At 44.4% G+C, this 12,579-nt stretch overlaps 1 protein-coding gene across 3 annotated transcripts in view; it reads right to left on the minus strand.

Moving 5' to 3' along the window:
• Window positions 1–12,579, minus strand: part of PUS10 (pseudouridine synthase 10) — a 69,624-nt gene that overhangs the window by 25,585 nt on the left and 31,460 nt on the right. For all 3 annotated transcript variants that reach the window (XM_045012011.1, XM_045012012.1, XM_045012013.1), the window contains exons 5-7: window positions 9,280–9,314; window positions 4,904–5,015; window positions 948–1,009 (exon numbers count right to left, since the gene is read on the minus strand). In XM_045012011.1, coding sequence (XP_044867946.1) covers window positions 948–1,009; window positions 4,904–5,015; window positions 9,280–9,314 — 209 coding nt within the window. The remainder of the gene's footprint in view (window positions 1–947; window positions 1,010–4,903; window positions 5,016–9,279; window positions 9,315–12,579) is intronic.

The raw sequence follows: 12,579 nt of genomic DNA on the forward strand, positions 1-12,579 counted from the left end.
GATGTGGCCTGTGGGCAGCAAAGCGAAAAATCAGGCACTCAGAAGAGGAGTAAGTAAGGCAGTAAGGGCAGCAACAGATGAAAGGAAGTCAGAAAGGCCAGAGATATGCTCTAGTTTCTGATCTTGTGGGTAGATAGCAGCTGCCAACTGACAGTATCCTGGTCAGAGAAGTTGTACGGGAAGGCACCTTCCATGCTCTGATTTAACACCTACCAGGAACATGTACAGTGAAACTGCGTGAAGCTCTAGCTTTTGGGGGGGAAAACGGCAAGCAAGAAGACCATTTTCTCACAACATGCTCCCTCTAGCTGTTAAGGGATGTGACTAAATGGTACCCAGAGTTCCAGAAATGCTGGATTTCTTTGCCAGTGGGAAAAGGATTTCTATGGCAGCCACTCTGCAGAGCAGGACCAAGTGATTATGTAGCACTTTGTGTGGGGTTTTATTTAAAGTCTTGTCTTTAAGTAGAACTAACTCACTTCTGATCCCTCCCTCCAAACCCAAATCCCCAAAATAAGCAGAAAACCTCAGTATTATATAAATGGATTTTTTTTTACATATGCTCAAAGGTTATCAAAAGTACTTCACACACCATGTAAAGTCATCATTTATTATAATATGAACAGTACAAACAGGCCTAAATCAAATGCCTGACCCAACTTCATTTCTCTGTAATGGACCAAATCAAAATTCTAGATCCACACACTCTAAAATTAAGGTTGACAATCCAGATCCAAACATTTCCAAACTTTAGGCTGTTTGGATTTGGTGTGCAGATTCGGCCCCTCAGAGATACCATAGATTTAAGCTGCAAAGAGGAACCTGGATTTGGATTCAGGTCAAACTCTAGATCACAAATACTGGAGACACAGCATTTGCTACAGACAAACTCTAACAATATTGCACAATATTCAGATACAGATCTTGTTATTGGTATTGCAACTTACAGGAAATGGCAATCCTCATCAGTTTCCGGGTGAGCAAAGACCACACTCACTTCGAACAAGCTCTAAGACAAAAAAGAACGGTAACAATTTCCTTTTACTAAGTGCTAGCAATTTATTAACCAAATGTATAACAAATGGTTCAAGGATCCTTATTGATATATTACAGAAAAACAGTAAAGGAAGAGGAGAAGAGGAAGATAGAATTGCAGCATAAATGGGAAACTTTTAAATGGGTCACCGAGAAGCCATTTCAGAAATATATCATAAGACTTCTATAGCACTCAACCATCTCAATGCACTTTACAAGCATTTTGTACAAGGGGGAACTAGCACAGAGAGAGAATAACAGCCCAAAGCCAATTAGGCTTGGAAGGATTAGATCTTTATTGGTAAATGTCAGTAAACACTGATTTCACCGTACACACACAAACCAATGGAAAAACTATTTCAATGGGTAATAGAAATTTACAGATAGGCAAAGTAAGAAAAATGCTGCTTGAGAACATATTAGAGTTTGATTTAATGATATTAACTTTGCATATTTTGACATGTGATATTGACAATTGGTATTTTAACAGTTACAAAGTTTAAACTTGTCTGAGTTTGTCATTAAATGATTATCTGATCCCCTTGCTGTCTGACCTCCCACATAATTTCCTAAAACTGAAAATTTAAATTGAAAAAAAAATGCTTAAAATAAACATTAATTTTGACAGATAATATCACATTTAAAAAACCAAATTCTGCCAAGCCTACCTATTATGGTCACTAAGCCTAGCAAATCATGGGACAAAACCAAACCAGTCAATCTTGTAAGCAGTTCACCCCAGGATTTAGTCTGCAATGACTGGATGCCTTTAAGCCATAAAAGAAAAGCAATGACAACAGAACCAGGAACTCTAGAGTCATCTCAATGCTGCCCACAGTTCCCTTGCCTTCGGCAAATCATTCTCTCATTACCTCACTTATTCAGATACCAACCTACCTCACAGGGCTGTTGAGAGGATTAGATAATGTTTAAATGATTTTAAGTTATAAAGCTATGTCTACACTACAGAGTTAAGTCAACGCAATTTACACTGACGATCATAAACCACAATAGTAATATCGCTTGTGCATGTTCACACAATGCTCCCTGCGTCCGCGGCACGCATCCGCAGTTGGTTCTCTAACATCGACAGAGAGAGAGCGGTGCACCATGGGTAGCTATCCCACCATGCAACTCGCCACCTTCTCCCTCTAGTAGTTGTAGGAATGAGGAATGGATCACAGTGCATCATGGGTTCACCGTCCCATGATGCAGTTTTTTCTGTCCCATTATTCCATAGGGTTCTGATCACATTTCACGCCATTTTTCAACAGCCCCTGTAAACAGTATGCCCACCATCTTTGCCTGAAATCAGGGATCCAGCTCTGCTCTCTAGTCTTGTAATAAGTGTTGTAAACACAATGCGACGGATCATGCAGTATTTATGAGCTGTGAATCTGAACAGGAATCCGTGATGCCTGCCGAGCTGCGTGCCATGGAAAGAAACAATTCCAGATTACTTTTGGCATTCATGATGCAGTTGCACAGGGTGGACCATCGCTATTGGGCTCGGGAAACAAGCATCAAGTGGTGTGATCACATCGTCATGCAGGTATGGAATGATGAACAGTCAGGGCCGGTACAACCATTTAGGCGACCGCGCTGGGATTTGGGGGGCGCCATTTTCTTCAGAAGCGACCGCAGCGGCCGGATCTTCGGCCACCCCGGTCGCTGCCGGCATTTAGGCAGAAGGAGCTGGGGCAGGGGAGCGCGGGGAGGTCCGCCTGCAGCAAGTAAGGGGGGAGGAGGCAGCACGCAGGGAAACTCCCCGCCCCAGCTCACCCCTGCCCCGCCTCCTCCCCGAGCACGCCGTGGCTGCTTCATTTCTCCCGCCTCCCAGGCTTGCGGTGCCAATCAGCTTAGGCGCCGCAAGCCTGGGAGGCGGAAGAAGTGAAGCAGCCACGGCGTGCTCGGGGTGCTCGTGCGTGGAGAAGGGGTGAGCTGGGGGGGGGGCACCTCAGGGCGGGGGCGCAAGGTGGAAGTTTCCCCTAGGGCACGAAACATCCTTGCACTGGCCCTGTGAACAGTGGCAGCAAAACTTCTGGATGCGCAAAGTTGGCTTCCTGGAATTGTGTGCAAAGCTCGCCCCTGCCCCGTGGTGCAAGGACACTAAAATGAAAGTTGCTCTCTCGGGGGAGAAGCATGTGGTGATCGCTGTATGGAAGCTGGCAACTCCAGCCTGCTACCAGTCGGTCGCGAATCAGTTTGGAGTTGGAAAGTCCAACATGGAGTTTATGTTCACGCAAGTTTTCAGGGCCATTAATCACATCCTGCTAGGAAGAACTGTGACTCTTGGAAATGTGTGTGAAATAGTGGATGGTGTTGCAGCAATGGGATTCCCTAATTGCAGCGGGGTGATAGATGGGACACATATCCCCATTTTGGCCCCAAACCATCTTGCAACGGAATACATCAATAGAAAGGGGTACTTCTCTATGGTATTGCAGGTGCTTGTGGATCACCAGGGTCATTTCACTGATATCAACAAGGGCTGGGCAAGGAAGGTGCATGATGCACAAATCTTCAGGAACACTGGCCTGTACAGAAAGCTGCAAGCAGGGACTTTCTTTCCAGACCAGAAGATTCTAATGGGGGATGTTGAAATAACCATAGTGATCAGGGAGACCCAATATACCCCTTACTCCCATGACTCATGAAGCCTTACACAGGAAACCTGGACAGCAGCAAGGAGTGCTTCAAGAATAGAGTGAGCAGATGCAGAATGATCGTTGAATGTGCCTTTAGCAGATTAAAGGCTCACTGGTGCTTCCTTTATGGCAGGTTAGACCTAAATGAGGAAAATATTCCAATGGTCATATCAGCCCATTGTACACTGCATAATATTTGTGAAGCTAAGGAGAAGTTTCCCCAGGGATGCAGCATGGAGGTGGATCACCTGGTGGCTGATTTTGAGCAGCCAGAAACTAGAGCTATTAGAGGGGCACAACGGGGCTATTTGAATCAGGGAGGCTTTGAAGCAGCATTTAGACAATGAGCCCCAGTAACATGTCTTTATGTAATGCATTCAACCAGGCTTTGTTTACTTGTGCTGGAACTGTACAGCCTCCTCTCCCCACAGAGCCAGCAAATCCATCAACTCCGGTGTACTCCATGCGGGAGATCATTTAGTGTGTGGAGCTGCCATGGTCAGCTGGAAAGATGCAATGTAAGCTCTCCACGCTGAGCAAACAAGAAGTGGAATTTCAAAAATTCCCGGCCCTTTAGAGGGGGAGGGACAGATGCCTTTATACCTGGCTGCAGGACAGTGGAGTTCAAACTGCTGACCAGAGCAGTCAGGATAGGCATTGTGTGGCACCTCCTGGAGGCCTTTATGGCAAAATAAGCAAGCAGTGTCTACACTGACACTGTGTTGAACTAACTTTGCCGCAAAAAGCTCTACGCCTCTCATCAAGGTGATTTTATTTTGTTGGCGTAGCAGGGAAGTACATCGGCGTGAAGAGCATTGACGTGTGTACACTTCCACTGTTCTGTTGACAGAACTATGTATTGTAGACAAGGCCTTAGATAACTTATTTTTATGGTACACTTATGACTAGAGGGACTCAGTGTTTGTGGGCTCTAGAAGGTCTCTTGCTATCTTTAATGTTTAAAGACATTTGTTTCTATATGTCATGACTAAGAAAAGACTCCTTAGTCTTTAACTCTACCAGCTAATTTGTATAAAAACTACTGCTTGCTTTGTCTCCACTAGAATTTACTTGCGATAGCTAACTTGAGGTAAAAGAGCACTTTTTTTGTTTACCAGACAAGACCAGTGACAGACTTGTCTGTCTAATTAGAACCCATCAATGTTATGAGTAATTTATATGAATTCAGGAAAACAACAACTTTATTATTCAAACAACACCTTTCCATCAGCAGGAACACCCAGCTCCTCCGAGAACAGGGGATGAATAATCCATTTGTATGTTTCTTTCAGCTGAACAATGTCCTCTTTTGCCAGTGACAGGCCCTGTTTTCTGAATCATAAAAAATAAACAATGGAAACTTGTATATGAATCAGTCAAACAATCATACCTCTGACATTTCATACTAAAAATAAGTGACCTGTCACTAACATAAAATTTGTGTATAAACAGGCCAAAACTATAAAGTGTACAGAACATGGTGTGAAGGACATGGTGCTGTTCTGTAATAATTTATGAATACTATAAACTTGCTTACTATGTCTATATTGGGTTAAATCAACAAGGCTGTGAGGAAATAAAAAGGAAGGCAAAAGAATGACTGGAGAAAACCCACCAGGGAAACACTTCAGTGTGTTTGAGATATTGCCTGAGCTATTAACTGTGAAGATCCTACCATATTAGCTCCAGCCAAATTACATAGCTTGTTTAGCCTGGGTTCCAATTGCCAATGCTTGTGTTACCAATATATCAAAAGGACTACAAAACAGGTATGAAGATGCTTTTTGTCCAAAGGTCAGAGTGTGTTGAGGAGCTGTTTGTGGGAACAGACTCTCTCACATGGACCCTGGCTGATGGGTATGAAGAAATTATGCCTTCCTAGACTCCCCTCACAGAGGGTAGGGGGTGAGGACTGAGGTAAAACACATGAGTGAAGATGTAATAGGTAATAATAATAATTGGAGATATACCAATCTCCTAGAACTGGAAGGGACCTTGAAAGGTCATTGAGTCCAGCCCCCTGCCTTCACTAGGAGGACCAATTTTTGCCCCCGATCCCTAAGTGGCCCCCTCAAAGATTGAACTCCCAACCCTGGGTTTAGCAGGCCAATGCTCAAACCACTGAGCTATCCCTCCCCCCAACCTTTCATTGTTTTAAAATTCTTTTTCTCTTATATTATGCTTTATTCCTGCTGTTAAAATTAAATAATACTTTCGTTTAAGAAGGCCGTCTGGTCCGCTGGCCACAAACTCTGAAGGGGAGAACTGAAGGTGCCAAACTTAGTCAAACCTGCTGGCGTGAGCACTGAATCTGTGAGGTGGTAGCCTCAGGACTAGTCTAAGACCAGGAGAATCACTCACCCCAGGGGAGGTGAAACCATGAGGTCTGTGATCTGTGGAGGTGAACTCGGAGGAGCAGCTAGCCCTCTCACTGTGAGACAGGGCATATACTTGTTCAAGTCACAAGAGTATGTAGGCAGTACATCAAATAATTAAGGGCAGTGGAAAGTGTACCTAACCAAAGATGCCAAAAATATTAAGAGAAAGCAGTCCACACTTTTTTCAGCTCAGCAATCTGGAAGCTTACATAGTGAGAACCCTTTGCCACACAAGTAGCACATTTCATTAAAAAAAATATAGCATTACCACTCTTGACCCAAGCGCCAATGACAGGCCAATTTACTAAGAACTCACACCTTCCTTATAGGAGCTCACTGTGAAAGCTTCTCTAATGCTGATTAAACAATAAAAAGATGCTTTTAGAGATTAATAATTTACTGTTTAAGCTAGCATTAAAGTAGGATAGAAATTGCTTTCCCACCTCTAAGACTGCGTTCCTATACTGCCAATATCTCAAGCAGCACTTCCCAGCATGAGGGCCTCTATCAGAAGATAGCTCAATAACAATGAACTTTGAGCCAAATTGTTCCCCTAGGCTGATAAACCCACATCAGGAACAAGAATCTCCAAAGTGTTCCTGTCATGATGCTTCTAACAGATCATTTTACTGGGGAAAGGTCTGGGAATGGGCATAGAGTTTGTCCCTTAGAACTCCCAGATCATAGGAAACTTGCTGGAGACCAGAGTCGTCTATGCAGAAGTCTTATGCCTCCGCTCCAACACTGCCTCCCAATCCTCCACAAATTTCTTCTTCTCCCAGCCTGAGACGGTATACCCTTCTTGGAGGATTACCCATTGGTTTGTGAGTGGAGGACATTATGTCCCTGTCTCTCCCACATATTGTGGGGTACCCTCTGAGTGGTCTGGGACAAGAAGATACATCACAGAGGTTGCACACACTCTCTCCTTACGTACTGGATAGATACTCCAAATCACTGATGTATAAACAAAAGGTCTCAATACTAATCTAATCACTGCATTAATATTTCTGGTTATATATTTTAATACCTATTACAGCCAGTACCCACAGTCTTTGTACCCTGTTCACTTAATAATACTTTTGCTGGAGACAGCTCGGTATCTTATATGTTTATTCACAATTAATGTGATCCTTATAAGATTCAAAGATTTTAACCAAAATTATAAGACATTAATTACTTACTGAAGGTACTTTAGCCATTACTACAAATTGTTCATGTCCCCATGTGTTACATTATTGGGAGAATTTTAGAATATTTAAAACTGATGTCTCACAAAAGGTGGAGATTTATATATCAGTCATATCTGAATGCAAATAATCAGTGTCATCAAACTATACATGTTAATCATACTTTTTTCACCATAAGTGGAAAACAGCCTGTGAATCAGCTAGTCATCAAAGGTAAATTCATCAACTTAAACCCTATGTTCTTGAGAACAATACAATTAAAATATTGTACATTGACACAAAGTATATGAAAAGCCACATGTTAATAACCTCATTAGTAGCTACCCCAATAATAAAAGTGAAATGGAAGAATCATTAAAACACAGATGAAATTGTGTACCTTCAAACTAAGTGTGCACTAAATTCAAATCTAACTTCAAAAATTGAGATTGCTGAGAAATACAGGACTCCTGGATTCCTTAAGACATACAGAACTTTTAACCTAGATGACCATTTTATACCCCATCCCTACCCAGGTCAGTAGTAACAAAGATATTACCTTCTGATAGTAATTAATTGGCTGATATTAAATGAATCGATGGACTTAGTCCAGTCTGTAGTTACCTAGTGTTATTAAAACAGAATACCATTATATTTATTAATACTTTGGTTGGCAGTCTAAGGGTCTGTCCATATGGGGAGTTGCTCCAGAATAGCTATCCTTGATTAACTCCATGTGTGGTTGCTCTTATTCTGGAATAAGAGTATATATTCCAAATTAGTTTAGTCCATTTTGGACATGGAAGGCACTCTTATTCCAGAATAAGACCCATCCACATATGGAGTTAATCAAGAACAGCTATTCTGGAATAACTCCCCATGTAGACAAGCCCTAAGCCATAGTAGTGAGGCTGTGAAGGAAAGCTTAAACTGCTTTTGCTGTGCTCCTTCTTTTAAAGTGAATGTAATGCTCATGAAAAGTACTGGCATGACAGCTTGGAGATTAAATTACTTCTATTTAGTCACAGAACAGGTATAGTACAGACAACAATGCATGCTTCCCTTCACAGCCCCACCAATGTGTTCTGCTCTTCTCTAGAAAGAACAGTTCTACGAGTGATAGGATAGTTCAGTCTCTGATCATTCAATCCTCAGCTTTTTAGTCAACTGTGATGGTGGCTTCTGTCTACTGGGAACCAAACAAATGAATGACTCTTTACCATTAGCTAACGGTAACAGTTTTGGACATTACTGATCTGGGCTGGCTCTGAAGTGGTGACAAAGTGAAAGGCTCTGTTATCCTATTATAAATGTACCATCACTGTATCTATTTGACAGACTGAGAACTACTGATTCCAGTGATGTCATTTTGGCAACTTTCATGAGCACTAAATTAATTTCAAAACACTACATTGAATGGATAGCCCATACCCCAAACTCAGAAGCATTGTCCTAGAGATGCTGCAGTCACAATGAACAAACTGAACAAGAAACATCCAATTTAGTCGCAAATGTAGGATGTGCACATGCCAAAGCTGAAACTATAATCTTTTGCAACTGCTCGGCATTCAGCTAAGTAGTAGCCTTCGTATAACTTATAAAAGCAACTACTTGCTTGCTCTATTGCTCAAGTACCTGGATGCTTAAAGGTGCTTGCCAGCAAAAGGATGAAAGCAAATGAAGCAGCTGAATATCCTTGTTTACAAGGGCAGATCATTTACTCCCTGGCTTCGTGTTTATTTTGAGTTCACTGTAAGGAAGGGGGGGAAGAGGAGAGGAAGAATCTTGGAGTATAGCTCCAGAGAGATTGCTGCTGGTTGCTAGCAGGGATATTTTCTCACTTTTAAAGCACCTATCAAGTGAATCACTTTGTTTTCCTACACATGGAAAATACAGTATTAATCATTTAGTCATAAATGTCTCTATCCGTGGCCCAATATTCCAGAGAAAGAAGTTCCTCATTGCTCCTACTCTGAAAAAGTTATAGAAGTATCTCTTAATTCACTAAATCCAGTACTCTCTAGTATAAATGCCATAAAACGTACTCACCCCATTTCTTCTTTTACCAGCAGCCAGGCAGCATGCTATGAGCCATCAGCCACACAGAGGAAGAAGAGAAAAAAAATGCAAGTGAAATCAAGCCCCAACAACATTCAGTCAAACTATCTGACAGTGCTGTTAATAAAAATCACTTTGTTCTATAAGGGAAACTAATGTTTGCAAAGCCAAGAATTTCCAGATACTTATTAGGAGTTTAAACTACACTTTCATTTTGCTTTGGAACTGAAATAAGAAGACATGAGTAAACCCTCAATCTCACAGGTTTACCATCTGATTTTTTTAAGAGAAGATTATCAATTTTTTTTTAAGTATTCCCTCTTTGCAGGAGTAGTCCCCTGTTATCTAAGTATGAGCTCTCCCCTGCTTACTGTCCCAAAAAAATATCCAATAAAGAGCTCTTACCTCCCCTGGGGCAGGCACTCAGAAGCTAAGGTAATTTTTTTTTTAGTTGGATCAATTTTCACTATGGCTATTGGAAATCTATGGGGGGGGGGGGTTTAACAAATGTTGCTCTGAGCTTTTATCCCAATTTTTTAAATAAAGTATGTGTGAAAACTGTACACTTCTCAAATCTTTCACTCAAAATATATTTCTTAAAAAAAGAGAGCACATCTTTTTTTTTCTCATAACAATGAAAAAAACGGTTACTCACCTTTTTGTAACTGTTGTTCTTCGAGATGTGTTGCTCATATCTATTCCAGTTATGTTTGTGTGCACGCCGCATGCACAGAAGTCGGAAACTTTTCCCTAGCAGCTACCTGTCGGGCCGGCTGGGGAGCCCCTTGGAGTGGCACCAATATGGCGATCTATATAAGACCCTGCCGGCCCAACCCCCCTTCAGTTCCTTCTTGCCGGCTACTCTGACAGAGGGGAAAGGTGGCGGGGAATGAAATAGATATGAGCAACACATCTTGAAGAACAACAGTTACAGAAAGGTAAGTAACCGTTTTTTCTTCTTCGAGTGATTGCTCATATCAATTCCAGTTAGGTGACTCCCAAGCCTTACCTCAGAGGTGGGGTCGGAATCAAGGAACCGCAGATTGGAGGATCACTCTGCTGAAGGCTGCATCGTCACGAGAGTGCTGAACGATGGAATAGTGGGACGTGAAGGTGTGAACGGAGGCCCACGTGGCAGCTCTGCAGATTTCCTGGAGCGGAATGTGCGCCAGAAAAGCAGCTGATGACGCCTGAATTCTCGTGGAGCGAGCCGTGACAGCAAGCGGAGGGACATTTACCAAGTTGTAGCAAGCACGAATACACCCGGTGATCCATGAAGATATTCGCTGAGAGGAAACCGGAGTGCCTTTCATCTGCTCTGCGATGGTGACAAATAACTGGGTTGTTTTACGGAAGGGCTTTGTTCAGTCTATATAGAAGGCGAGTGCCCTTCTAACATCCAGGGAATGGAGATGCTGTTCCCGAAGGTCAGCATGCGGTTTGGGGTAGAAAACCGGCAGGAAGATATCCTGGCTTACATGGAAGTGGGACACCACTTTTGGCAGAAAGGCCGGGTGAGGCCTTAGCTGAACCTTATCTTTATGAAAAACGGTATAGGGCGGATCACAGGTGAGAGCCCGTAGTTCGGACACCTGGCGTGCGGAAGTGATGAGCACTAGGAAGGTGACCTTCCAGGAGAGATAGAGAAGTGAACAGGTGAACGGAAATGGATAGAATATCCTGTCTGCACCGTGCGGAGGACTCAACGGTCTGAGGTAATATGGGACCAGGCATGGTAGAAACTGGATAGACGGTTCAGAAACAGGTAACTGTCTGGGGTGAGAGCTGGTAGTCCATCCTTGGACGCACCTTCAAAACGGGCACTTAGGGCCCGGGGGAGGCTTAGACTGTCCTTGACCCTGTCCAGAGGAGGGGCGAGACGGTCTACCTCGGGAGTATCTGTTTTTCCGACAAGAAAAGTCCTGCCTCGGTCTAGGCGGGAAGGTGTACTGCTGAGTGGTCTGGAGTTTAAATGGCTTTCATTGGTTAGCCGGGGTATGCATACCTAAGGATTTGATAGTGTTTCTCGTGTCCTTTAAGGTATGCAAGCGGGAATCGGTTTGTTCCACAATGAGGCCCTGACCATCAAAGGGAAGATCTTGGATGGTGCTTTGGACCTCAGGCGGGAGACCCGAGGATTGTAGCCGCATGGTAATGCCAGAAGCCAGAGTGTGCGCAGCCGTGTCCACAGCATCGAGGGAACCCTGGAGGGAGGTCCGGGCCACCAATTTACCTTCCTCAGCAATGGCCCCGAGTTCCATACGAGCCTCCGCTGGGAGAAGATCTTGGAATTTAAGGACCGAAGACCAAGAGTTAAAGTTGTACCTACTGAGGATCGCCAATTGGTTAGCGATCCTAAACGAGAGACCCCCAAGCAGAATAAACCTCTCTCCTGAAAAGGTCCAGCCGTTTAGCGTCCTTTGATTTGGGCACAGGCCCTTGCTGGTCCTGTCTTTCTCTGGCGTTTACCACATCCACCACAAGCGAGCATGGGGTGGGGTGAGTGAAAAGATACTCGTAGCCCATGGTGGGAACAAAGTATTTCCTTTCTTCCCCCTTTGGCTGTGGGGGGGATAGAGGCCGGGGTTTGCCAGAGAGACTTGGCATTACTTTGAATAGTCTTATTCATGGGGAGGGCCACCCTAGAGGGTCCTTCGGGTCCTAAAATGTCCACCATAGGGTCCTCCTCCTCCACAACCTCCTCAACTTGGAGGTTCATATTAAGGGCCACGTGCCGAAGCAGTTCTTGGAGGACCCTAAAGTCCATTGGAGGTGGCCCAGACGTGGATGTGCCAGCCACAGCCTCATCAGGGGAGGACAAAGACGACTCCACTGGGAGAGCCGGGGCAGAGATAGCCTCTTGGTCAGCCGCAGGTATCTCCTCTTGGGCCCCCGGGGTAACCCCTACCACAGGTGCTGACTCCGCAGGCTGGTCCGGGTCAGGGCGGCTGAGGGTCGCCTCGGGAGAATGGGTGTCCAAGCGCGACAATGGCTGGGCCCCTGGGTGGGGGGGAGGGCGCCTTGGGCCTGATGATATGCCCAGTGGGTCCAGAATTGCCACTGAGGCTGCCAATTGGGCACTGTGGGGTCTTGTCCAAGTCTTCCTGGGCCCGACCGGGGAATGTCCGAAGCCCCTGAAGCTCTGTCCGACCTGCAGGAGGGGAATTGGGACCGCAATGGCCAAGGAGGGGCAGTGCGTGAGTGGAGTAAAGGGGGCACCAAGCCCCTTGGTAGCCAAGGGTCATGCGGTGATCGGCACTGTGAGGCTGATCGCGGTTGAGAGCGGTGCCG

Source organism: Mauremys mutica, chromosome 3 (assembly GCF_020497125.1).
Source record: "Mauremys mutica isolate MM-2020 ecotype Southern chromosome 3, ASM2049712v1, whole genome shotgun sequence".
Classification (NCBI taxonomy): Eukaryota; Metazoa; Chordata; order Testudines; family Geoemydidae; genus Mauremys; species Mauremys mutica.